The following is a 27,280-nucleotide window of genomic DNA, read 5'->3' on the forward strand; positions in this document are numbered from 1 at the left end:
GTTATCTAGGCAATCACCGACCACCACTGAATGACTGCTGCTGTGGTAGTCGAGTGAATTCAAACCCCCCAACGTCGACGCAGAGGTGGTCAGCTGCAGTTGGTTTTCTGTGGTCTCCAACTTCGAGGCGGGAATGCCAGCCTATCTCCCAGTTAAAAATACCGCCACAGAGAATAACTACAATGGTACATATGGGTGCCACAATTGATGGCAGGTGGCAGCACTGCACATAACAAGCATTACACAGAAACAAACTTCAGGTTAGCTTCACAACACATACACGCACAACTTCCAGCACAGCCCAGGTCTTTGACCACCCACAAAAATCTCAGCGGCGGGCCATGATCAGGTTAGAAGTTTAAACACGGAAATTTGGGATCTGAAACCGGTACCGTCTTTACAAGCATGGCCCAACGGGCCTCAAGAGAAGGGGGGGGGGGGGGCTTCGGAAAATGCGATATAGTTGAAATTTCCAGAAGCATTTAAATTTGCCGCAAAAACATCGTTTGGCCTGGGGGGGCCTATGGTGCTTTTCACAGGTCCTTCTATAGTGAATACAGTCGAGGATCGTTATAACGACCCCACATTACAGCCACCATTTAATGACCACGACCGGTAGGATAAGTCACAATTGTTTTCATAGAATGACCCTCCCAATATAACATCCGTTTTCGACGGGACGAAGGGGGATCGTTATATCGGGCATCGACTGTATAATATATAGCATGGGAAAAAAATGACGACAGTTGTCCCGGGGACCTGGACTGCAACCCCTATCAGCCCCAGCTGTGCCGCGGAGGGGGAGGGGGCACGGGATGCAGCCCACCTGCTTCAGACCGTTATTCGCAAGGAATTCAAATGTTCATTATTGAATTTGTGACAATTTAAGGACCAAGTTTACATCAAGGGTCCTCAACCCTTAGGAGAATGCGGAACACACACTTCACTGGTTTGAAAATGTCTCGAGGGCGGCTTGAGTAACCTGGAACTGTACCACACGTCACTTAAGTGATCTTCGGATGCGGGCCACTTGTGGATAATGGAAATGTACCGTGGGCCACTTAAGAGATCTGCAAATGTTTCACGGGCAGCTTACTCTATAACTGTGACACGGATCACTGAAGTGATCTGGGAACGTGTCGCGGGTCATTTAACTGATCTGTAAATGCGCCCGCTCAGTTCGTTTTAGTAAAATTAGATTTGGGATCGCGAGGGGCACATCAGATGACCCCGAGGGCCCACATTTGACCTGCGGGCCATGGGTTGAGCATATTTGGATTAGATAAAATGTGTTCAACATTCAAAAGAAAGCGGGGCCACTCCACCGATCCGGCAATTCAGTGATCTATTGCCGCAGGTTACTCAAGCGATCTAGGAATGCGCCGCGCCCCACTTAAGTGAAGTGAAACCACTGTGGGTCGCGACAGTGATCTGCAAATGTGTCGCTGGCCACTTGAGCAATCTGGAACTCTGACACGGGTTTTTAAGTGATCTGCAAAAGTGCCGCGGTTCGCTCAAATGATCTGTAAATATTCCGTGAACCACTTAAAAAAAAAAGGTCGGGGTTTCTTGACCTGTGGGTCACGACCCAAACTTGATTCTCGGAGGTGGGGGGGGGGGGTGCTTGCGACAAATCCACGGTCAGTCCTGTTATAAATGCACTTATTGCATCACTGGTATCACTAATTTCGAAAACAAAAAAAAGTCCCGTGGGTCGCAAAACTGGTCTGGTCTTGCTGTTCATTTTAGGTCGCGACCGAAAAAAGTATAACCCCAGACTTAAGTGATCTGGGAACATGCCGTGAGTCACTCGAGTGATCTGTAAATATACCACGGGCCACTTAAGTGATATAGAAATGTGCTGTTTAGTTCATGTTTTCAAAATTAGGGTTGAGGTCGCGGGTGACATCAGATGACTTCTATGGCCACCTGTGGCTTATGGGTTGAACATGCTTTTTTTTAGATGAAACATACTCAGCCCATGCTTCGAGCCAAATGTGGCCCTCCGAGGCACCTCACGTTTAGCGCGACCTCAAACCTAATTTTGTAAAGATGAACTAGTCATCATTCAAGTATTTAAGAGGCCGGCGGCATATTTTTAGACCACTCAATGACCCGCGGCACATTCCTATTTCACTTTAATCGCAGTGTCGCCTAAATGCATTGGCCCACCCGGATAGCCTTCAGAAGAGGGGCCTCACAAAAATGAGAATCAGGTGAAATTTTCGACAATTTGCGTGGCAGGGCCTTGGAAAAATCACTTGGCGCCCGGGCCACCCCCCCCCTCCATGATTCTTTTAAGACGGCCCTGCTTAAGTGACCCGCAAATTCCCAGATCACTTAAAATAACCCGCGGCATATTTAAAAAAAAGGTCACTTCTGATCACCCGAGTGACCTGCCGGAACATTTACAGGTCAGTCAAGTACCGTTTTAACACATGGGCCCACACGGTCACGGCCCGGAGGACTCCCCTCAAAGGAAGGGGCCTGACAAAAATTAGATCTGGCTTGAAATTTTCGAAAGTTGCCATCTAAGGTCTCAGAAGAATCACTTGGCCCGGGGGGGGGGGGGGTCCACGACATAGGCGGAGATAGACTTGGAAGTCTGGGGGGGGGGCACGATGATGATGTCAATACATATTAGACCAGTCGACTCCACCTTTGACGCTGGGGGGGGGGGCGCCCACCGCATTATGAATGAAATAGGCGGAGATAGACTTGGAAGTCTGGGGGGGGCACGATGATGATGTCAATACATATTAGACCAGTCGACTCCACCTTTGACGCTGGGGGGGGGGCGCCCACCGCATCATGAATGAAATAGGCGGAGATAGACTTGGAAGTCTGGGGGGGGGGCACGATGATGATGTCAATACATATTAGACCAGTCGACTCCACCTTTGACGCTGGGGGGGGGGGGAGCGCCCACCGCATCATGAATGAAACCGGCGGAGATAGACTTGGAAGTCTGGGGGGGGGGCACGATGATGATGTCAATACATATTACACCAGTCGACTCCACCTGTGACGCTGGGGGGGGGGGGGGCGCCCACCGCATCATGAATGAAATGTGCAAATCATGTGCATCATGAATGAAAATATTTTCCAATGGAATATCATATTCAATGTTTTTTATTTATTGTACAAGGCTTTTGTTTTTTCAGTAGATTTTAGGCCTACGTGCTAAACAGTTACCGGATTGAAAAAGAATAAAAACGAAACTGAAGAACATTCAGAGAAATAAAGTTTTTCTTTTTTTATGATAAGCTCTCGTAAAATAAAAAGAAAACCAACTTGTCATCATTTCTTTTTCTTGACGATGGCTCTGACGGGATCTTCGTTGATCTCCTTGTAGTAAGGCAGCTCGTTTTCGAGCTTCTTCATCCACGCGTTGATGCCCGGATAAGCGCTGATGTCGTAGTCGTCGAGGAAAACTATGAAGCTCAGGGTGGCTACGATGGAAAGATCGGCGATCGTGAGGTGGTGCCCGGCCACGTATCCCGCCGAATGCTCGATGAACTCTTCCAGCATCTCCAGGGCCTTCTTGAAGCTCTCTTCCTTCTCGGGTTCCAAGGGCTTGCCGTAGAGTAGATGCGGATGCAGGTATTCCTCGACGGACTTGCCCAAGATCCCGATGTCGAAGTACATGACGCGATCGACGACGGCCCGTTCCCTCGGGTCTTTGGGATAGAGCGGGTTATCCGGGGCGTACTTGTTCATGAAGTACGCCATGATGGCTCGACTCTCCCACAGCAAGAACCCGTGGTCGTCGATCATGGGAACGCAGTGCTGCGGGTTCTTCTTCATGAAGTCTATCAGCAAGTGCTCTTCTTCCGTGAGGTCCACCAACTTGAGGTTCACCTCCAAACCTATATGCCTAGCTGTCATCATGACGGCCCTGCATTCCGCGCAGTGCGGAGCATAGTAAAGGTCAATCGCTACCATCACGGCCGGCTCGGTTTTTGTTTATGTTCCCAACTTTCTCTTCCTTGAAAGTTTCAAATTGTCAGGAAAATTATTTCAAGTGTTGCCATCATGGTCTTGTAAAATAATAATTGATAACTATGTGGTGACCATATTGTTCTGGAGTTTGGTTACCCCTTAAATATGGTGATCTATAGCGTCTAGAATAAAGCAATATACGCAGAGCCACAACTAGAAGCTTGGTCAGCAGGTGCAAGCATGCATTTTGGCGACCCCTTGTAATTTAGGAAGAGAGGTAAAAGTGTGAAACTTTCTCCCTTTCTGGTCCAGCACCTGGGCGTAGAGCCGACTGCTCCCTTCCCCCATGGCCCCAGCCCTGGGGCCCGGAACAATTTTCACAATTTTTTGCTTTTACATGCTGTAAATTCATCATAAAGGGGACGCGTGAAAGTCTGGTCGCGGGCCCGCAAAAGATTCCAGCCTAAGGGCCCTGCTCCAGGATGTGGGGGCCGTGCCCTGGGGGAGTTGTTGCGGGGGGGGGGGGAGCCATGCCCCGCAACAAGGGGGAGCCCTTGTTGCGGCCCTGATTATACAGTCTTAGGGCGATCTTATGATCCATATTTCACGTGATATTTTCGTACTTTTATTTTCCACGGTTAAATTTTTACATAGAAATGTTTCGCGTTTTCGACGAAGCTGGCTTTAATTTGAAATTGTTAGAAATAGTTTTATTTTACACATTACATTACGACAAAGGACTAAATAAATGTTCATGAAATGCGTTTTGATTCAGTGATCATTTTGATTCACTCTCGGTTCACATCTGCGGAGTGCTTCTGTTTTTGATTTTTCTCGTAAAATGGTGTCATCTATCTTTCAAAAACTGAACTGTTTGCATATGGTCATTTTTCTGACGTCGTTTTTGACATTTTCAAAACGGAAATAATAACAATTTTATCACGTTTTTTTCGGGACATATTATGACTTCCAAAAGAGTTTTTACTGCCGTCAGACGACAGGTTAGAACCGAGCACGCCCAGGCTCTGTCGCTTTTGCGATATAAGCTCATTGATCGTGGGAGTACCGGAGAGAACTCGAACCGGTAAACCGGCCGGGAAAGCACACCCGGGTCGGGCCAACCCCCAAGCAGCACAACCACATACCCAAATCCCCAACCCCCGGGCACATCACCGCTCGACAAAGTCAGGGTGGTATTTCGAGTGCAACTCCTTTTCCGTCTCGACATCCGTGACAAGACTCCGCCACCGTCGCCCCACGGCGCCCAAGGAACCAGCCGCTCCCCGCGAATGGAGGCCCTCCCACGACCACCCCAGTCATTCCCGCCCCCAAGACCTTTTATTGTGCACAAGACGGGAGTATCGCTCTTCATCAAGGAAAACATGGGAGGCCTTGCGACAAGGGCCTCAATCGGCGCGTTATTCTTGAAAATCTATGAAGTTATTTGATTCTTCGACATCTGTCGTTCTCTCCTTGTTATTTCCTGCGCCTCCGAACTGTCTGGTCTCTTGTCCTTCTTTTCACTTGGAGAGTTACATACGGGTGCGACAGTCATAGTTGCAATTTGCCAAGACTCATGTGCAGAGAAGTGTGCCACATTAAAATATAATGCAGATACAATGAACATGTGCAGACGGAACAAACAATCCAAAATCGTGCGCCGATGGAAGACATATAAATTCAAAAGTCAGTGTCACAGCACCAAATGGGGACAATTTACATGGGATGCAGGTGGGGCAATCTGCCTCTTTTCCAATGTGGCTGGCTGGGCATTCTATCCTTCTTTTCCCCCTTTGGGGAGTTACATGCGGGTGCGGGATTAAGGTGGGTTCGAGCGGTCCGAAGCTTACAAGAATTCCTCTCTTGAGACGTCAGGCGACAACTTGAGTCAATGAGAGCTGAGTCGGCCAAAGACTATTCTTAGGTTAAGATATTTTGGGATGTCTTCAGACGAGTTTTCTTTTCAACGGAAACCTTTCTAGTGAATTTATAGTGTAAAGGAAAAATAAAAAAATATATGAGATTCCTCCCAGGCCTCCGAGCAGGGCCGTCTAAAGAGCACAGTGGTTCCCCCCCACCCCACGGGTCAAGTGATTTTTCTGAAGCCCCTCCCCGGAAAATTCTCGAAAATTTCAACCAGCTCTCATTTCTGTAAGCCCCCCTTTTCTGTTTATGCCCTTGGCCGTGCCTGGTACGCCCATGCATTAAGACGGCACTGGGAGTTAATGCACTGCTGCCCGAGTGAGAACCCCGTCAGTTTTCTCCATGGGGGGGGGGGGGTCCCCATAAATTTCACCGAGTTGGGCAACACAGTACCGAATGATATCCGTAGAAGATATCCCAAACCAGGATGTCCGACTAGCCAATGAAGTCGACGAACGTATTTATACTATGACGTAATATTTGTAACGTTGGAGCTCGTGTAATCTCGTCACCGGTAAATCAGTCATTTCCTATGTGCATGTGCCATGAGTCATATCGTGTTTGTTTATATGTTTACGAAATATTCACATATGTTTTCTCCCTGAGTTCATAATCCGCTGTGAAATCCAGATCGGTAAAAATGATTAATAACTCTTTTAACAACACGCGTGTTCATGGTGATACCAACTAAATCCGTAATTAATTGCCAATATTTCCCAAATACCTCTCCCATTATCTCTAGTGCTCTACAATGTAATTCATACTTTAATATTTCTATACATCGCTGTCATTTCATAGTTGCTGTGCACAACGGATCACCGGGATTGAATCAACCAGCGGAAATCTCTGATTATCTCTGTGAGACAGTGCAATCGCTATACATTAGGGTGCTCAACCTTTAGGAGAGTGTGGGCCACGTCGTTGGTTCGAAAACATGTCGCTGGCTACTTAATTAAGTGATCTGTAAATGTGCCGCGGGTCACTCAAGTGATCTGGAAATGTGTCCTGTTCCGTTGATCTGGGCAGGACAGCAATGTGCTGCGGAACATTTAAGTGATCTGGGAATTGCAGTGAGCGGCTTGAATGATCTAGAAATGTGCCATGGACGGAAGCGTATAATAATACGGTTTTGCCACCTATGGGCTGTGCAAATTTTGTGGCCCTCTTCTCATTCGTCTAATTGAGCCAAATTTGCAGCACTGTGCCATACCCCTCTCTTGGCCTCCGCTTCTGTAAATACACATCTGTCTCTAGGTCACTCACATGCTCTCACATTATTTAAGTCATTTATATACATGCTTGCACATTCTAGGTCAGTCTTTTGATCACTCACTGACCTGGTCACTTAATATCTTTGTCACTTATTGACCTGGGCCAAGTCCCCCCCCCCCCCCCGCTCTCTAGGTCACTCTTCTGGTCATTCATATGCTTACACACTGTTTTGGTCAATCACTGACTTGTTCCTTCAATTGCTAGATCACTCTCACATGTAGACACACTCTATGTCACTTTTGGTGACTCACTGCCTTGGCTCTTTAATTATAAGGTCACTCTCATACTCAATCATTCACCTCGTCCTTCACTCGTTAGGTCACTCTCTGACAGGCTCTTTGTAATCTTGATCATTCTCTTGATCCCTCACATGCAGTGGTGGATGAAAGTCGGTCGAGGCCCTGAGCGCAAAACAAAATATTGGGCCCCTTAAATTAAAAAAATAACTTGAAGTTTGTGTTTTACGGGCCCTTTAGAACTCTGGGCCCAGAGCGCACACCGTTAAATCTGCCTCTGCTCACATGCTTACAAACTCTTGTTCACTTACATGTTTGCAAACCCTGTAAGTCACTCACTGACCTATTGCCTTGCTCTCTAGACAGAGGCAGACTATAGTTTTACTTGACAAAAGATGTCACTCTCCTTTGTTAATACAACAGATATAGAAAACTGGCTGAGTGAGGAGATATCGATGTTTCAAGAAAGAAAAATTCATCTCTGCCCTCACGTTGACTCGAACCCCAATTTCTCGTTTGCCAGACGAGTGCTCTACCAACTAAGTTATGAAGGCAGATAGACTTTCCCCTCCTTGGAGCGTATGTATATGTTGATGGCTCTGTGCAATTGACGATGGCAACATTCTACTAATAGCTCACAAATGACATCAGGGCCACCAGATGGTGGTATATGATGGAAGACGTCATTTCGAGAGACTAGGGTTTGAGTCCCTGTGAGGGCAGAGATGAATTTTCCTTTCCAGAAACATCTGATATCTCTTCACTCGGCCAGTTTTCCGTATCTGTCATATTAACAAGACTGAGTGACGTCTTTCATCATAAACCGCCATCTGTGACCCTGATGTCATTTGCGAGCTGTTACCAGAATGTTACCACCGTCCATTAGACGGAGCCATTCAACATATACATACACTCCAAGGAGGGGAAATTGTCTGTCTTCATAGCTTAGCGGTCAGAGCACTCGTCCCGCAAATGATAGACCGGGGATCGAGTTCCCGTGAGGGCAGAGATGATTTTTCCTTTTCTGAACCATTGATATCTGCTCACGCAGGCAGTTTTCTGATCTGTCTCATAGTTTTACTGCTTGTGGGCCATAAAACTTTTTATTGTGCTTCCTCCCATTCTAATAGTTTTCTTTACCACTCATTCCACAAATTTGCAGTCCAAGTGACCCCTGTAATTACGCATCTGGTGTCCGGTTCATATAAGTGATTTGCAAATATGCCGTGGGTCGATTGGGATACCTGAGAATATTCTTCGGGTCTATATAAGTGTACTGTAACTATGCTGTTTACCACTTAAGTGATCTGAAAATGTGCTGCAACCCACTTATGTGTTCTGGAACTGTGCCCCAAGTCACTCACATGATCTGTAAAATAGGTCACGGGCCACTCGAGTGATCTGAGAATGTACTACTACTAAACCGTACATGTACCTTATCCATATTCCTATGCACGTAACCTCTAACGAATTGATACATGTTGGAATGTGCGTGTATGTGTAGTGAAACCTGACGTGAAGTTTGTTTCTGTGTAATGCTTGTTAAGTGTAGTGCTGCCATCTGCCACCAGTTTTTTCTAACTGTGAGTGAACTGTATGACCACTTGACCACCACAGTGGCTCTGAGAATGTACTGTGGTACCCAGTAATGTACCTAACTTGGTCACTCCAGTGATCTGTAAATATGCCAAAGGCTACTTAAGTGATGTGGAAATATGCTGCAAGCTGCTTGAGTGACCTGTAAATGAGCTGCTAGTTACTCGAGTGATCTGGGAAATGTGCCCCTCAAATGATATATAGCTGCACTGCTGGGTCACTGAAAATGTGCCAATTAGTTCATTTTTACAAAATTAGGTTTGACATTGCAGGTTACATCTGGTCCGCAGGCCATAGATGCATTAGAGTAGCAGTGCTCTACGGGGCTCTGTGCACTTCCCAGGTGTTCCACAGCCATTTGAGGAAAATAAAATCAATCAGTAAATTTGATAAATAAAAATAAAATTGCCTTAAGGGTTCTGCCACATTAATTATATACTAAAAAGGGCTCCTCGAGTCAAACAATTCTCCCCCATAGAAATTATACACTGAAAAGAGCTCTGCATGTTAGAAAAGGTTGAGAACCACTTCATTATGGGGTGCCGGCCTGGGTAAGCTATGAACTGCTTGTTTGAAATTATGGAAGATTATTTACCATCATGGGCAGAGATATAAAGGTGAGGTATCAAAATAAACACCCCCCCCCCCCACCTCTAAGCCTTTCAAGTCTATCTTAGCTTATGTTTCACATGAGTGAAGAAACCATTTGTGGTGCCATGTTTCCAATTATTGTGTTCATGTGGTTGAAGTATGAAGCTTTTACTTTGATTTATGTAAACATTCACGGATAGACAGATGCACACTGCTGCAGGATATTATTGATACTCTTAACATCTTGAAACAGCTAATACAGTAATACCCCCGATTAACATCAGAATTTATTCCAATGTCAATGGCATAAGTTGAAAAAAAGATTCAAGTGGAGGTCAATTTCTTCATTGATAATGTCCATCCCTGTAGAGGAGGGATATGGTAAACATGCAGATTGTCATTATTTTTTCCCTGTCATCATTTTTGATGCCGTTCTCACGAATAAAAATTTCCTATCCTGATAACGTGGTGTCAGTCCTGATTAGACAATATCTCATTTCATTACAATAAAATAGAGCTTTTATAATAACAATTGTATCAATGTTTGAAACTGTTGAAAAAAAAAGTTCTGTAGAGTGAAGGAAAAAAAATCAGTACATGTCAGTAGACCGCAGAATTTAAAACTGTGAGCTTTAGTGACTTAGCCTTCCAACGATCTGGTCGCTTGCATATCACCGAATCATGCAGATGTTTAAGGTCCCTTCTGGTGTCAGATTACCTGTCATCATCATCATCAGAACACATTCTGATGCTTTCACAACCAGCTTATTCCCTTGATCTTGTCCCATGTGACTTTTCTCTTTTCCCTCTGATAAAGAATTTGCTTAAGAGGCAATGATTCTAAGGTTCCAAAGAAAAGCAGCAACAAAGGCATACACTGGAGAGTATGTGATAAAAAAAGTCGTGCAATCCACATTTACATCTTTGTATGAACAATGACAAAAATGCATAATTGCTTGGGTAATTTGAAGGAAACACCAAATAAACAGGTTCTATCTGCATTCATTCTTCCATAATAAAATGTCTCTGAACTTTTTAACCTAATAGTATGTATAGCTAACAGATGCTGTACCGACCCTAGTCTCTCAACCCATTTTCTTTATTCACATTACATTTTCACAGCTTCTCTTAAGTACGCATAGCTTTACTGAAAAAGAAAAAACTCATTTGTGAGTTTTATCATTAATTTTTTTAATATAGGTTTCACTTGAGACATCATTCTGTGTTGAGTGTGTGAGCTTTCCCAACAGCGAATCACAACAACCAAAAAATTGGAAGGGGAAAAATGGAGGACTTTCCGTTTGACGAAATGATGGATTTCTTGAAGAAAGAGGATATTCAAGATCTCGATATTAACCAAGACGAGGAGTCAAAAGTTCCTGGCGATTCATCTCTGGTACTGTATTAGAAATTTTTTTAGCCAAGTTTAAAAGTCCTACAAATTTATGCTTTTGTTTATTTTTTAATTCATTTTGTTCTGCTGAGAGAAAGAAACAGATTAAAATCTGACAGAGCCAAATAATTATTGGTGTTGATTGCATTGAACTGGACCATGAAGTTCAGATAAATAACCAATATTTAGCCTCTCTGCAGTCTGGATTATTTTGCCAGTGACATTATCATTTCACTATCAAATGGGCTTTTCTTTCTTAGCCTGGTGGCAAGAGAAACTCATCATTATTGGTTTATTCTGCTTCTGGTTTGATTGAGAAATGGCATTACTTCCTCCCTCGCTCTCCATTGGTATGAAACTTGATTACATGGAAATAAGTACCATCATCACTACCATTGATGAAATCATGACAACTTTTGATATCTAATAGACGCAGCCAGGACCGGTCTTAGACCTGGTGGCGCCTGGTGCAAAAACATTAGTCAGCCCCCCCCCCAGGCGCGAATCCAGAGTGATGTGTCAGAGGAAGCATTTTTTGCTAGTCATTACTGTTCCGTAATTCAGATTCATTCTACCATATTATTAGACTCTCTTGGTGTGGTGATCGCCCCATCCCCCCACACCTCTTGGATGGATATTAAGGAACGAAGAATTCGGAAAACTTCTAGAATGGGATTCCTTTAAAAAAGGAAAACGTCACACACTTATGCAGGATACTCATCACAAAGGATCTATCTTCTTCATGCTTATTTTGAGTTTCATGGTGAATTTCGTGTAGTGCAGCACGCATCACATACGGGCTAAGATGATAATAAAAGTGGTTAAATTAAAGTGATATTTCTGTATGATTTCTTTCATATCTATAAAACTCATGAACTTCATTTGAAATTATCCCTTTCGTACCCTGTACTAAGAAACAGATAGGGCAGGCAAACACCAGCTAAAGCACACGGCCCTGCAACTTGGACAGGCTCGTAACTAATCTGAGGCAACTTGGGCGGTGCAACGAGCGGAATGGGGGGGAGGAGCTTGTAACTCCTTTTTCTGAGCATAACCATTTCAAGGAGACTCCAAGAAAAGACTGCCCTCGAGTAAGCACGCTACGGCCCTGGGGAAGGGGCAGGGCCGTCTTAAGAGCATCATGCCTTCCCCCCCCCCCCCCTGGGCCAAGTAGTTTTTCCAGTCATCGCTCATCTCGTGATAGGCGTCAGGATAGTTGAGTGCTGATTTCCCAGAACCAGGGCGTCCCCAGAATACCAGACAGGTGGTCTGGAAGTCTCTGGGGGGTTTCATATAGCATAGCATATCTTTGAAAGAAAGTATGAAATCTAGCACTTACACTAAAGAATGTATCGTAGATATCTTTGAGAGTGTACCCGGACTAAATACTGCTGTATTTCGATCATAGTGTTATACTTTTCAGGAACACCCAGTGTGTAAACTGATGATACGCTAGTTTCTTCCTTGGAGCAGTAAGAAACGTTGTCTGATGCGTTCCACGCATCACTTCCCGGTGACACCCAGTGTGCATAGTCTTAAGCTGGCTTAGTCTTTTTTTTTCTATTGAAGATAGCATATCCTTGATAATAAAAGGTACCGGACTCACCTTGCACAACCTGGCACATGAAACTCTCGCAATCGTCAAGCCAGCCCCCTCCCGGTAGTCCTGTGCGTAGGGGTTGTTCAGAGTGAAGCACCAACGCTTTGCTTGTGTGCCCATTTCCAGGCGTACATGAATTGCGAGGTGTAGTATTAGGCACCCGAGCAATGTTATAGTAGGCGTCGTAGGTCCCCAGGTGGTCCTAGAGATTTGACGCCCTTCTAGAGCACACCGAGCTGCCACTGGTTGAACTAATAGGAAAGTCTGGCGATTCGGGAGACTGGCCAGTGATCGGGAGCGCTAAAGTGTATGGGTTTTTTCGTGTGAGAACATTTTTGTTTCTTCTCATGTGACAAGTAGGAACGAGGCCCAAGTGCAGGTTCTCTATTTAAAATGGTCAGCTATAATCATAGTTTTTATTTATTCAATTTTTTTTGTTTTTTTCAAAATACTGTACTGTGTTGGCCATTCGATTCTACGTTTTTAATAAAAGTAATACAAGTCGGGGAAAAAAGGGCATGAAAGGCCTCTGGCTCAAAGTCTTTTCCACATTAGAAGACACCTTCAATTCCTGTACAATTCCCTACAACACAGGTACACATTTGCTCTCATTAGTAGAAAAATTGGGTGGCCGAGGGTGATTACTCCATTACTTTTATTTTTTACAGCACAACAAAAAAGAAAGAAATTTCGTTTTCTTCCCCAAAATCTCCTGCAGGGGTAAACGAAAAGAGCTCAAGAGAGAGAGTGTGTATTTTTATCTGACCAAAATGGCTATGTACTGTATGTATATAGGTGCACTGCCCATCAATTACTTTCTTTTCGAAAAATAACCATAATATTAGTTACACTCAAACCTTTTTTTTTTTTTTTTTTGAAAAAAAATTCTCATCTCTGTCATTTTTCATGTATATTTTATAGTTATTTTTTATAAATACGTATCTTAAAGATATTTTTCTAGCAATGTATATTTAACGCGTTTCGGCGCCCCTTCTCATTTGCCGCCCTAAGACCGCCCCTGGACGCAGCATAAATTCATAAAAATCAATGGTTCTGTTCAACTTATAATCATAAGTTCTCCAGAAAATGTCATCACCAAGATCCAGATGTTGTTGCCTTGAAAAATTTTTAAAAATGACTTTAAAAAATGCCATAAAAATTATGGCATATTGGGCCCTATTTGCTAGATTTGGGAATCTACTGGGGTGGGGGGGGGGCTGCAAAAAAAAACGAAAAATGAACCCTTTCCTCTCAAAGAAAATACTGTGTATTCCAATGGTTAGGAAGCCAAAAGGCTTTTTTTATATTTTCCAAGAAATTTCAAGCAAATTTTTTCATAAATGTGCAATGCAATCAGTATTCATATAATTTTTTCAATCTTTTCCCATTGTTAAAAAAATTTAAAAAGTGAAAAAATATCTTGAAAATGCCAAAAAATGTTTAGAAAAAACAGAAATATGCAAAAAATGTTTAGAAAAAACAGAAATATGCAAAAAAAGTGCAAATGTCATCAACATCCAGGCTCCTGGTCATCACAGTTCAGACTACTTTTATATTCATGTAATATGCAGTTTTTAATTCAATTTTTCGATTCATTAATATCACCAAACAGCATACCAATTTGGTTTACGCTTCCTCATCTTTTGGGTGCAATTTGTTTTTGGCCTGATTAGATGGATTGCTATAATTAATAAGGAGTCAGCAGAAACCTGATATAAGCATGAATTGGTTTTTTATCTATGCACATCATTTTTCTTTTTTGATCTTAGGTTGATCATTTCATGAATGACCCTCAGTTCTGGAAAACTTTCCTGAAAGAAGATGAAATGAAGAAAGCAAATGCTTACAGTCCGCCGAACTATGATTCCATGCTGTGGTCACATGATAGCTATGCACTTAAAGAAAACTATGCTAGCAGCAGCACTGGGAGTGATCACAGCGGCAGTTCTCCCTCTCATCCATCAGAAATTTCTGTTACATCTGCACCAGATTACATCTCAACAGACAAGATGAGCTTGTCTCTAGCTGATAGCAGTCCAATCTCAATGGATGAAAATTCTGTGCAGCTGTTGAACAGGTCGGATGAAAGTTCATCTCCGACTCTGTCAAATTATGATTCTTCAGTTAGCACTATTGATATTGGTATGTATCTAAGTAGCATATCCTTTATATGCTATTAATTTTTAAATAGTATGTTCTTAATTTTGTCTCCAATTTGAATTTCATGTTACATGTCTAGAACAGAAGCTTTGTCTCGAACAACGCTGTGAAAAAGCTTTTTAAAATTTCACTGTTCGGTTTGCTATGACTAGATATAATGAAAAATATTTTCAGAATATGCATATTGTATTTATCTATATAAGATTTTCCTACTTGTCTTGATATGTAATTTTTTATGATTCTTACTACTTTCTACTGATTCCAGGAGCAGATGTCATTGTTGTTACCTCAGCGGAGGTGTATGCAGAGGAAGAGGAGGAGGAGGAGGAAACTGGAGATTCTGATAATGATCCTGTATTCAGCATTGATAATGATCCGGTATTCAGCATTGACGTTGAGGTAACTTTCTTCTACTGTTTTTTGAAAGTATAAAATATTAATTTACGTTAATAGCACATTATGATACTATGCATTCTCTTATATCAGTAGTTCTCAAATTTTTATCACTCGTGGCTTCCTTGCCCATTCATGTTTCATCAGCGCTCCCCAGAATAGGTTAGTAGAAATAAGAGAACCACTTCAAAGCATAAATAGGCACGCAAATGAATGAGTTAAGTTGCGAAACATTCTTTAAGAAACACTGTCTTGTACTATACATATTACCCTCAATTTCTTATACAAGTGAAAATGTTCTAAGAAATTAGGCTGGTTGCTCATGGTCCTTCTAAGATGATGCTTTTCCAAACTCTTCTGGAAGTTTTGTTTTTTACTTTTTTGATAACTTGTACAGATTACATATTTGCAAACTTATTATTATGCTCTTTCAATATTTCCTATAACTTCACAGATGATGATGTAAAAATTAATACAAATACAACGCCGCAACAGGCAAAATGCCCAACGAGGTGGCTGAAAAAAAGATGCCATAACAAATATTGGTGTCATATATTTCAAAAATACAGCAACCCAATTAAAAACACAATCACAAAAATGATAAACCCTATATACATATGATAAAATATTATACAATGCCCATAAAGAATATTATGGTTGTCTTCTAAGTATGGATAGCTTTGCGATTTACCCTAACATGTTTATTGTATTTCTTTTTAAACGTGTCAATTGTCATGCGTCTGGCATTTAAATTCTTTTAAACGTGTCATCAAATTAAATGGAAGGAGACATCAAAGAAAGACAAAAGCCTAATGATTAGAAGAAAAAATTCATAGCTTCACGCAACATACTGCATTCTTTTTATCATTTTGGATTTTGTAGTCGATCTTGAACCAAATTTTAGTGTGTACATAATGTTGGTTCTTTATTACACAGAAACTATATAAGATGTTCATTATTTTTGTTTCTATTTGACATTTGGCTAAATGCTGTTCCTTTAATTGTATTTATCAATTTATGTATCAGTTCACATGCACTGAAGCCTTCAACATTCAAACCTCCTGTCCATAACAACCAAAATAATATTTTAAATGTGCATTTTCATAAGTAGTTATGGTCTGAGATGTATGTTTACCAAGGTTTGGTTTGGTCAATAAAACAGACAAGTAGCAGAAATAATTTGCAATCTAATTTTGGTAAATTTGTGTAAAATTAATGAATTAAAACAAGGAATTTCACCCTCCCCCCCTCCTTATTAGTTTCAAAGTTCTCATGTTTAAAATTCTTCACAGTTTTACAGAGATATCTGTGCACATTGGAAATGGGTTTTAATTTGGACTATGAAGATTCTAGTATATTATTTTCTTGCATGATTACTATGTATACTTTTGTAGATGATTTTTTTTTGTCATTTTTAGAAAAATGGTTTGGAGCCTCTTGTTCTATCTGAAGAGGAAAAAAGATTAATGGATAAAGAAGGTGTTGTGCTCCCGAAGTATCTTCCTCTGACCAAGGTATATAAGCACTTCTGAACATTCACCTTTATATTTTATTACAATCACTTTCAATCATACACACAGTGGTTTTTCCATATTTTATGCATTTAGTTGAATTTTTTTAATCTGATAATTTAACCTGTAACTGGGAAGGTGAAAAATAAGACACAACTAGGGACATCCAATCTCAAAACCTGCTTTCATTCATAATTAATACAGTCGAATCCTGTTTCAACAAATACCGTTATTGCGAAAATCTCGTTTTAGCAAACAATTTTCTGATCCCCTTTAGATACGTTTGCATAGGAACAATGCTAAAACCTGGAATTCCTTTATAACAAAATTTCGTTATAACGAAGTGATTTCTCTGGTCTCTTGGAGTTCGTTATAATGGAATTCGACTGTATGAAATTTTTGGATAGGAGTAATGATTAATAATTTTGTTTGTATAATATATGGATGAAAATGGAGGAAGAAAAGCCTTAAAATAGTTATATTTCACACTAAATATGTAAAACATTATCAGTTCATTAGATAAGTATTTTTCTGTTGCTTTAAAATATGATCAGTGCAATAATATATATAAAAAATAGTATTTTAAATAACATGGATATTTTTCTCTTGAAAGAAATTAACATGATCTTCCTTATTAATTGCAAATCCATTTTGCAAATTTAAAGGGGGGGGGGGTATTTCCTATGATAGCTTGTTGTTGGGATCATCTTAGATTTCAATAGTTGGAAAAAAAGGAATTCAAGAGGTTTTATAAATGCAATTGTCGAGGATTCTATAATTCGAATTTTGAATACTTCAACACAGTAGGGTTTTTTTGAAGTTGTTAAAAAATTTCAATCCTAAAAGAACTGATAATTTCTTTTACTTTCATGTCATGCATATTGTAAAAAAGATTGCTGATTTCTCTCCTTTTTATTTCTTTCTTTGTACTCAAACTCTTTTAAAATGTCAGAATTCCATCTTTTGAATAACATTGCAAAATGTATTTATGTTCATGCTTTTTTTTTCCTCCTTATCACAGTGATAGAAACGTTTATACCGAGTAATTTATTTCACAGGCTGAAGAAAGGGAGCTTAAACGGATTCGTCGGAAGATAAGAAACAAGGTATAAATATTTTTCTCCCTTTCCTTTTGTATACTTATGTACAGTGCAACCCCTCTATAAGGGACACCCATGGAACCAAACTTTTTGTCCTTTATTAGAGATAAATTAGTTCTTATTCAAGAAACCAGCAGAACACAAAACAAGTGCAACTCTGACATCATAAATATGTTAAAGCCACATATCAGTCGGAACACAAATCTCTGTATTAATGAATTTGTTAGAAATTCTGCAGAGGAATGCTTATGAGGTGCATGTACAGTTGAGCAGTTCTTAGTCAAAGGGATACAGATCACAGGTTTTTCCATCCCTTAAATAGAGGTGTCCTGAATTCAGAGCGTCTGTAAAACAAAGGTTTGACTGTATACCAGTTATATTTTCGGTATTTTAATGATTTAAGTTTTGGGTTTTTGAATTTCTCACTCAGAAACATTTATGCATCCTATATCTGGAGTAGGACTCCACTATAGTGAAAATACTTGCTTATAAGGGACTTCTAAATATAACAAACAAAATCAGTACAATCCCATCCTATATGAAATTCTCTTATTTGATCTAATATAGTAAGCTGATTTTCATCCCCCCCCCCTGAACTTAATTATAACAGGGTATTTGACTGTATATATAGCTGTTATACATAAAATATCTATAAATATGCATTTAAAAATATTTTTAATATTTGTTTCTTTGATTAAAAAATGTGCTTTAGTTCTTGCTAGGAGTTACATTTTTGTCATTGACTTGTCAGGGGTTTTGTTTAGGTGCACAATTGGAAACGGAAATTCGTACAAGCACAAAATCAAAAGTTTTATATTTTTATAGCTTTTATTTTTTTCAATTCAAAGAAAAATAAATAGTTTAACAATTATTTAAGGGGAATTATCATGAAAGAGTATGTAATGCATATGATGTTATACTCAATGCAGTCAATTGCTCACTGACAATGGGAGCAAAGGATCAATTTCTGTTTATAAATGGATCAATGGAAATCATTTTTGTCTCTGAAGTTACATCTCAATCTCAAAAATATTTTTTCAGAATTCTCTTGTTTGTGTGTTATAAATCTTAAGTTATTAAGTTTTTCATAGGTCTTTTTTATGTTGTAAAAATATCAAACAAAATATATAAAATTTACCACATATTTTTTTGCACATAATTTTAATTCATTTGTATTTTTCTGATTGCATTGCATGTTAAAAAATATAAATTTTCTTTTAATAGCATCTTTTATTAAAACTGGTGATGATTCTAAATTCAACTTAGTTCTTTGTTAATATTGTTTGCAGGCATCTGCCCAGAATAGTAGGAAACGTAAAAAGGAATACATTGATGGCTTAGAAAGGAGGTATTTATATGATTTGCAAATTGGCTTTTTCTTCATACATGAAACAAAACAAAAAATCCTTGTTGACATTAACAATAAGCCAAAAACACATTTTATTATATTAACCCATTTGCATATGCAATTGGAATATTCCACCAATTTTTATTGCCCTTTTTCACCAAGAGCAGAATAATTTGCTCATGCCAATAGCCATTTTGTTTGATCAGATGATCACCACATTTAAAATAATCTGTGATGGTTCCTGGAGGTAAAGAAAAATATGTGAAGGTTTATAATTATTCACTATGGGTTCAAGCATGTTCAAGTACTGCATTTTCTTCAAGTAAATACAAATCAAGTAGAGGCCTTATTTTTTTCTCCACCAAATGTCGCTAAGTTTTGTATAGTATTTTGAGGACCACAACTGGGGGAGGGGGAGCAAGCAAGTCTGGTGTCCTGGCATAGTACCAGAGGGGGATACAAATTTCACCCCTTTAACATTACAAGGGTGTGCAGAAATGAGAGCTTGCCCTGACTGACCAAGCATCTAGTAACCAGTTGCTGTCCTAAGTATTGGCATATAAAAATCAGTTTCATTATCAATGGATGATGATTAAATTTTCATTTTATATCTGAAAATTTTTCTTGTAAATTAATGTGTGTTCAGAGCAGGGTTTCTCAACTGGACACCATCCTGTTGACAAATAAAGTGCTCACTTTGTATCCTACTGCAGCCTGAACCAATTTTTCATGTGCAGATACAATTGTTCTGTAACAGTCTGTTCACAGAAAATTAAAAACAAACGCTTTCATGCTGTTTGATGCTATCCTACAGTCTGTAAGACAACCATTGTGGCTGCAAGTGAAAACCAACTAAAACTGAAGCACGTGTGTCTTATATCATTAAATTCAATCAATTTATCTCTAATATTGCACTATTTAAAAAATAATCATCCACTTCATTTGCAGACAATGTTAGTTCTGGTTTCTAGAGAACTCTTTTTATTGATGGGAACCAGGATGGTGAACCCATCCAAATTTTTTTTCCCAAGGGCAAAAAAAAAGTTGAGAAACATGGATCTACACTCCAGTGTGTATTGAATCCTTATATTAAATCATAATCAATGAAATCTTGAAACAAGCCGCCTTAATGAGGCAGTTTATAGCAATTTGTTTGCATTGTTTGTTTGTTTAATGCAATCAGCCACCTCGTTGGGCATCTAGCCTGTTGTGGCATTTTATTTGTATTAATAGATGAATATTTTTTACTCAATACCTGATTCATTTTTTCTAGAGTGAAACGTTGTACATTAGAAAATAATTCACTGAAGCAAACAGTACGTCAAATGCAAGAAAAAAATAAGTATGATTTTTCTTCTGTCAATAATACTTTCAAGTGTGTTCACTAATTAATAGTTCAGCTTTTCTACTTACTCATTATAGTTGTTTGAGCAAATAAAAGTTAAATAATTTACTCAATGGTTGTTATCATAGTAAAAATTTGCATATATATATATACATACACACACACACACACTGTAGAACCTTGATAACTTGACATCCCCAAAAGCATTGATGAACATATTGACTTAAGCGAATGGCAAATTAACGAGGTTTAATTTGTTCTTCCCCTCACAACTTTTAAATGTCATTTATGAATGTAAGTGCACACTTATACCGGGTGAATATGACACATTCTGCCAAATGAAACGGGGGTGATAGACAAGCTCAAGTAGAACATGAAACACCCTATCAACCCTGTCCTATCCCAAAACCATTTTCGAGTTATGGCGGATAATCAATTATGGGAGAAAAAATGTGCCACTTCTGAAAAAAAAATTGTGTGATTTTGGAAAGACCTACACACAAACTAAGCACATATTTAGAAAGGACAGAAAAAATCCTATAAGGTGACACTAATTTCATTGAAATATCTGGATCCAATGGCAAGCTACAAGTACCAGAAGATTGGCAAATTTCAAAACCGAATTGTTGCCAATTCCACAAACACCCTTGTAGCAACAATCACTCAAATTTACCAAAAACTTGTCCATCACACCAGCTTTCAAAAGAGCCTACAATAAACCATATCAGTGTTCTGGTTGAAGAGAAAATTTAACCTTTTCTTTGTAATACATTACTGAAATGAGTGTTCGTCTTAGTAGATATTTGACAGAAATTCAGAATTGGTAGATCCAAATTTTAGTTATAATTTGATTTTGCAAAAAAAAATTTGTATTAGGTGACATTACCTCTATCTACAGACTATCTGTAATCAATGACAAGCTTGAAGTGCTGGGAAATTGGTGAATTGAAAAATCAAGTAGTCGCCAAAACCTACTCAAATTACTTCGACAAGTACAGATTTTAGTGATGTATTGCACACGAAAGACTATATTTCTCCTACACTAAATCAGTGGCATGGTTTATTCTTTTTCGATATGCTAGTTTCTCTCAAAAGCAGTTGCAATGGACAAGTTCTTAGTAAATTTGACTGATTGTAGCTACAAGGGTGTTTGTGGAATTGGCAATTAAAAATTTTGGTGACAATTTGTTTTAGAACTTTGCTAATCTTTCAGTGCTTGTAGATCGCCACTGAATCTAGATACTTTGATGAATTGTCGTCACGTTAATTGATTGTGTCTGTTCTTTCCAAATATGTAGTTAGTTTGCGTGTAGTTTTTTACAAATTTGGGTTTTTCAGACTTGACACATATTTTTTTCTATAATCGATTATCCATTATAACTCACAAACGGTTTCAGATAGGACAGGGTTGGTAGGGTGTTTCATTTTTCACTTTGGCTCGTCTATCACACCATTTCATTTGGCAGAATGTGTCATGTTCACCCGGTATAAGTGCACTTACATTCATAAATGATATTTAAAAGTTGTGAAGGAGAGATCAAATGAAACCTCACTAACTTGCCATCTGTTTAAGTCGACATGTTCGTCAATACTTTCAGGGGTGTCAAATTATTAAGGTTCTACTGTATATAAGTAATAATATGAAAATTTCACACATAAAAGTCACATTCTATTCCCATCATCTATAAATTAACAAAAAAAATAAATAGCAGTGGAAGTGACGTTATCCTAAAGTGTGAAGGAGAATCTTTGACAAACCAAAAACAAAATTGAAACTGAAATTTTTTTTAAATATTCGTCATGAAGTAACATGTTGTTGAAAATATGCCATCAAGAACAAATGTCATGAAAATATATTACTGCTCAACACATGAGCAATTCAGAAAAATTATTTGTGATAACAGAGTCATCATAGTCAACGTAAGTGGGGTTTAGCCATCTAGCTTCGAGGTACAGAGATTTTTTTCTATTGGATTTTGTATTGTGTTAGCCAACCAAGGGAATAATAAATGTTGAGTTGCCAAGGTAGTCGAATTAGCAAGTGCTATTGTATTTCAATAGATCAGTGTAGCTGTGACTTCATTGTGGGAAAATTGGTCTGATCTAAGGATATTTTTCCTTGTTTTAGGACGCTGGTTACAGAGCTGAGTCGTTTACAGAAGCTTCTAGCGAATACATCTAATAAACCTGTACAGTCAAGTACTTGTCTCATGGTATGTTGTAATTTTTAATTTGCAAAGATTTTTTTCCTATGTATTTAACATCTATATCTAGCAGTTACTTAATTTTCTAATGTAAAAAGTTATTAAGGCTAAGAATCATGTTGTTGAGATGCTAGACGGGCAAAATCTGAATGCAGATAATGATTCAATTGTGCTGAAACAGTTTACCTTGATTCAGCTAAAACAAACCCCTCAATAACTTGTTCAGGACAAGTGTTTTAAGTTAGTTTTTATGACACGAGTTAGTCAACATTAAGAAATCCCAATTTGACTATTACCATTTTCTGCAAGGTATATAAAATATTTTATAAAAGTTTTTCTTATAATGTTTATTTTCAGGTGTTATTGTGTTCGTTTGTGTTGCTGCTCTTGCCAAACCTTATACCAAATGGTTTGGAATCAAAGGATCTTTTTGATGGTGAGAAAAGTGAGCAGAAGTTTACATCTGTAAGAGGTAAAAAGAAAATCATATTTATTGTTTGATGCTTATGTATTTGAACATTGGTGTATTGAAAAATTCTGAGACTAGTTTGTTAGCTAACAAACAAATGGTAGCATGCTAGGTGGCATCACTTTGTGAACATCGGAAACTGCATAATACAAGTTTTCTTGGTTATGCGTGACGACTTCATATTTATGATTTTAATATGTTGATTGACCTTGCAGACAAAGTACAATGATGTTTATTGTGAAGAGCTTTATTCAGCATGTCTCTTTAGTTACCCATCTTTAATTTCGAGAATTATTGAGTGGGGTGAGAATTGAATCTAAGAGTATGAACCCAAAACTAAAAAGTAGATTTACAGTTTCAAACAGAATTTTTGTTTCTTCTCTTCATATTGGAGAGCATAGTAGCCTAAGTCAATAATAAGATACTTGCCTACCATACCAAAAGATGATCAAAGGTGTCACAAGTTCAATATCCAATTCATACCTTGTCAGAATCTTTCCTGACAGCGATAAGATGACCACCACTACTACTACCAAACCTTTCTTTTCAATCAAGCACAACTCAGATCTATTGCCATGAGCAATTCACTACCTAGTTAGTTGTGCCGGAAGTGTAAGTACCTAACAGTCTGAGTGTGTATCAAGTGCTGTCTGATTTTTTCAGTGCTGCCATCTATATTTCAGAAGTGATTGATTGTTGACCGCTCATGCCCAGAGCTGTTGTGCAAGACAACTTCCTCTCTTCACCTCTTGGATTGAATGAAGTGTTATGATTAAATATTTATACCGTTTGTAGGCCTGTTACTCTTTTGGGTGACTTTTTTAACGGGGAGATCGCTTGCATTCATGCCTCAATGTTGGGAACCATAGACAGACATGACCGCTGACCGCCTAGAGAGACCATCTTGGGATGGTTTGCGCTCTTTCCCAAAGAAATGGACGGTCTCGGAGAGCTGTTGGGAACCACAGAAACCCAACAGCTGACCACCACTGTGACGCCAGTGGAGTTCAAACCCAAACTGCTAAACTACTAACCATATTTATTATTAAACCATACATGCACCTCATACACATTTCTCTGCGGAATTTCTAATGAATCTGTACATGCTGGAACGTGTTGTGAGTTGTGTGTGTGGCCCTAATGTATTTGTTTTTCCACAAAAATGATGTCCACATTGAAATCTCGGCTATGAAGATATATGTAGTCACAAGAGCTAATATTGTATGATTCCTTTGTCTTCATATTGAAACTCCACCTAGTGCAGAGATTGACAAGTCAAAAAATATTTAGGCACTGGCCAAACTTCTATGGAGCCAAGGATGTATTTAGACTTTAACTGGATACATAACTCCTTCCTATGTTAAAAGATTCACTGTCATGAAATCATATAATTTAGTTTCTCTTCCCCCCCCCCCCACAGTGATCAGTCATACTTAGGCATCGATACCAAATTCTCTAGTCGCCATGGCAACCTTTGCTCAGGATTTGTCAGCCCTGAGCTACCCGGGTACTTTGTGTCGACAAGCTCTGCTTTTTAATGATGTGTTAACATGTTGTTATCAGTTACCTTTATTGATGATACAAAGGGAGGGGGTGTTTTCCCCTCTTCTCCCTACTATAAACACCCGCTGTGATATACATATATTTATAGAAATTTTGATGTGAGCACTGATATATGTATTCATTGTAAGATACTCATTCATGTATAATTTCCAGGTCCTTCTCGAACACTATCATGGGCAGATCGTTCAGAAACTCCAGGAAAAATTCATACCGAAGGATTCTACAAAGAAGAAAACGTCTCGAATCTCTACGAGTCTCCTCAACTTGGCTCTTCTCCAAAGCACTCAGAATGGAGTTTTGCTGCCGGCCAGCAAATCGAGAAATCTTATTATCCAATGTCAGATGAAACGCCTTCATTTTCAAGAGATTTTTCAATTTCCGAAAAGAAATATGTGGTTGGAAGTTCTCCACCTTTGCAGTCAGCTGCGGATTCGAGCGAATTTTTCATGTCACCGCCATGTGCTCAAGAAGTCATTATCAGTTCAAGTCCAGAATAGTCAGATCCTACATTTTTCAGTAGTCTTTGACTTTTTTTATAAGTTGGGAAAAGGAAGTTCTTTTTTCCCTCTGCGTGTGGGGTCTAACATTACTAGAACGAAATGTGGCTATCCCACATAATATATTATGTATATCTTAAAGCAAAATATGATGTTCCTGTGCAATTCTTGCTTTGCTTAAAAAGATGATGAAATTGGATGCTGAATAGATGTTGCTGTTATAATTTTGAGAACATTGAATTTCTATTTATCATGCATGATAAAAAACTTTCCTTTGTGGTTATGTAGAATGAGTCTACCTTAATTTGTGTTGTAGACCTCCTCTACAAACATACACATAAAACAAAGGACAGCAACAATATTGTGCTGGACAGAATGAAGTTTTTGTATGTGTGCACTTGTCAGAACTCTGAAACAAAACAGACATTGGTGGCATGTCACTGGGTTGTAGCAATGATGAGAAGGGGTGATTTTAAGGACTGGTTCTTCCCTGAAATTTTCTAAGAGACTGCTTCAGGTAAAGTTGCATTGATTGAATTTTACTAACCCTATTCCCTAAAAAATTTATGGCTACATCGATGACATGCCGCATAAATTTTATCGCAGGCCTGTACCAAGAATTACTTTATAAAATACCTTATCCTTGAGCAGGGTAACAAGATCCTCTACCTTTATCTGTTCTGCATTAATACACCCCAAATTTTAGTCCCCTCGACGTAGATTTACATCATCTCGTCTTAAAATCATTGTTTCAGACATAATTTGTGGAAATGCTTTTGACTGCCCCATAGAGTTGCATCTAAAAAGATAAATTTGTAGATTTTTCTTAATCATTTTCCTCTTAACCATCTCCTCTGGAACAAAGAGGAGTATTACCACTAGAGAAGTTTACCCTGACTTACGTTAGTGATTGACGATATAAGTTCGGGCATCACTGTGTACTTTTTGTAAGTGAAATGCCTATTTTTTTTTAGAATGTCACATGCACGCCAGTTTTAAATGTCAAAAAAAAGAAAAAAATTATGAGAGTTATAACATTGTATGATACAAAGCAAAACAATAAGAAGTAATTAGAAGCTATGACATTTTGTCATACTCAGACTGGCAAGATGTCCCATTTTTGTTCCTGAATCAGCAACTTTTATTAAGTAACTTAACCACTTGTTACGTGGCAGTGGTCATTTGCTTGACTGGATGTCCCATTTTTGTATCAGGGATATACAATTATAGCAATGGGTGACGGTGTCTTGTGAGTGAAAAATCTTGTAACTTGACCTCAGAAGGAATGTTTCGAGGAATAAGGTTCTGTTCTAAATCATATATATCATAATAGTCATATTCATCTTATGCACAAACTATAACTGTGAGATGTCTATCGTGTCACGAAACCTATAGCTTGATCTAGATATCGCTCGGTTCAATTTCAAAGTTTCATTTAGTCCATTGGAAGAAATGTGTTATTGAAAATGTGATTAATTTTATTGATTTGTTAATAAGTATATGAATATTATAGAAATCAATGAAACTATGAATTTTTTCTATTCTATATATGAATATTATTCACAACGATTATTTTTACATTTAATGTTTAGTTGTGATGCTGTACACACAAGGAGAAAAGAGCACCTATTTTGTATAGCTCTAAATGCATCTGAAACGAGAAAAACAAATGTGCAAATTAAAAATTATTGATGTTGATGAAGTTAATATATACAATATTTTGTTATGTATTAGCTATTGAAACGTTATATTGATGTTATATAAATATTGGCTTATAATCAGAGGAAATTGTATGCAGGATCTACACATAGCCATCAGACTTATCGGAATGGGAAAACCCTTTCTTGTTTTGTTTATAACATTTGGAATTTTGTGGAGAAGCTTGATTTTTTTTTTCCTCAATATATTTTAATGTGTTCATATAAATGATAGCGTGTGGGTGTATATTTATATTTTGATCGGATCATTCATGTATTTGTATGTTATTATCTTGTCTATTTTGTCTTTTCTTCCTGTGCACGGTATGAATTTATGCAAAATGTTTTAGCCTTTATTCGTGAATAAAATAATGTGAAGCATTACCATTATTGTTCTTTAATTCTGTCGAAGGTGTTGTGTTAATATTTCTTGCAATTTC

General features: G+C 38.8%; 1 protein-coding gene and 1 pseudogene across 1 annotated transcript; one reads left to right on the plus strand and one right to left on the minus strand.

Annotated features, from left to right (window-relative positions):
- Positions 1-3,300: 3,300 nt before the first annotated feature.
- LOC149089893 (glutathione S-transferase 1 pseudogene) lies at positions 3,301-3,897 on the minus strand (annotated as a pseudogene).
- Positions 3,898-6,362: 2,465 nt separating this feature from the next.
- On the plus strand, positions 6,363-27,224 carry LOC149089894 (uncharacterized). Its single transcript, XM_089255530.1, has 11 exons — positions 6,363-6,499; positions 10,761-10,956; positions 14,323-14,695; positions 14,979-15,112; positions 16,525-16,620; positions 17,676-17,723; positions 19,007-19,065; positions 20,339-20,407; positions 22,539-22,623; positions 22,972-23,086; positions 24,800-27,224. The coding sequence occupies exons 2-11, from the start codon at positions 10,846-10,848 to the stop codon at positions 25,141-25,143; spliced, it is 1,434 nt and encodes a 477-aa protein (XP_089111656.1). The 5' UTR covers positions 6,363-6,499; positions 10,761-10,845; the 3' UTR covers positions 25,144-27,224.
- Positions 27,225-27,280: the final 56 nt, after the last annotated feature.

Source organism: Pholcus phalangioides, unplaced genomic scaffold, assembly GCF_987345545.1.
Source record: "Pholcus phalangioides strain wild (caught in Gottingen) unplaced genomic scaffold, Ppha-v1.0 ptg000001l_1, whole genome shotgun sequence".
Classification (NCBI taxonomy): domain Eukaryota; kingdom Metazoa; phylum Arthropoda; class Arachnida; order Araneae; family Pholcidae; genus Pholcus; species Pholcus phalangioides.

Coding starts and splice junctions, on each gene's coding strand:
- LOC149089894 (XM_089255530.1), top strand. CDS start 10,846: ATGGAGGACTTTCCGTTTGACGAAATGATGGATTTCTTGAAGAAAGAG. Junction 10,957..14,322: donor TTCCTGGCGATTCATCTCTG/GTACTGTATTAG, acceptor TTTTGATCTTAG/GTTGATCATTTCATGAATGA. Junction 23,087..24,799: donor GAAGTTTACATCTGTAAGAG/GTAAAAAGAAAA, acceptor TATAATTTCCAG/GTCCTTCTCGAACACTATCA.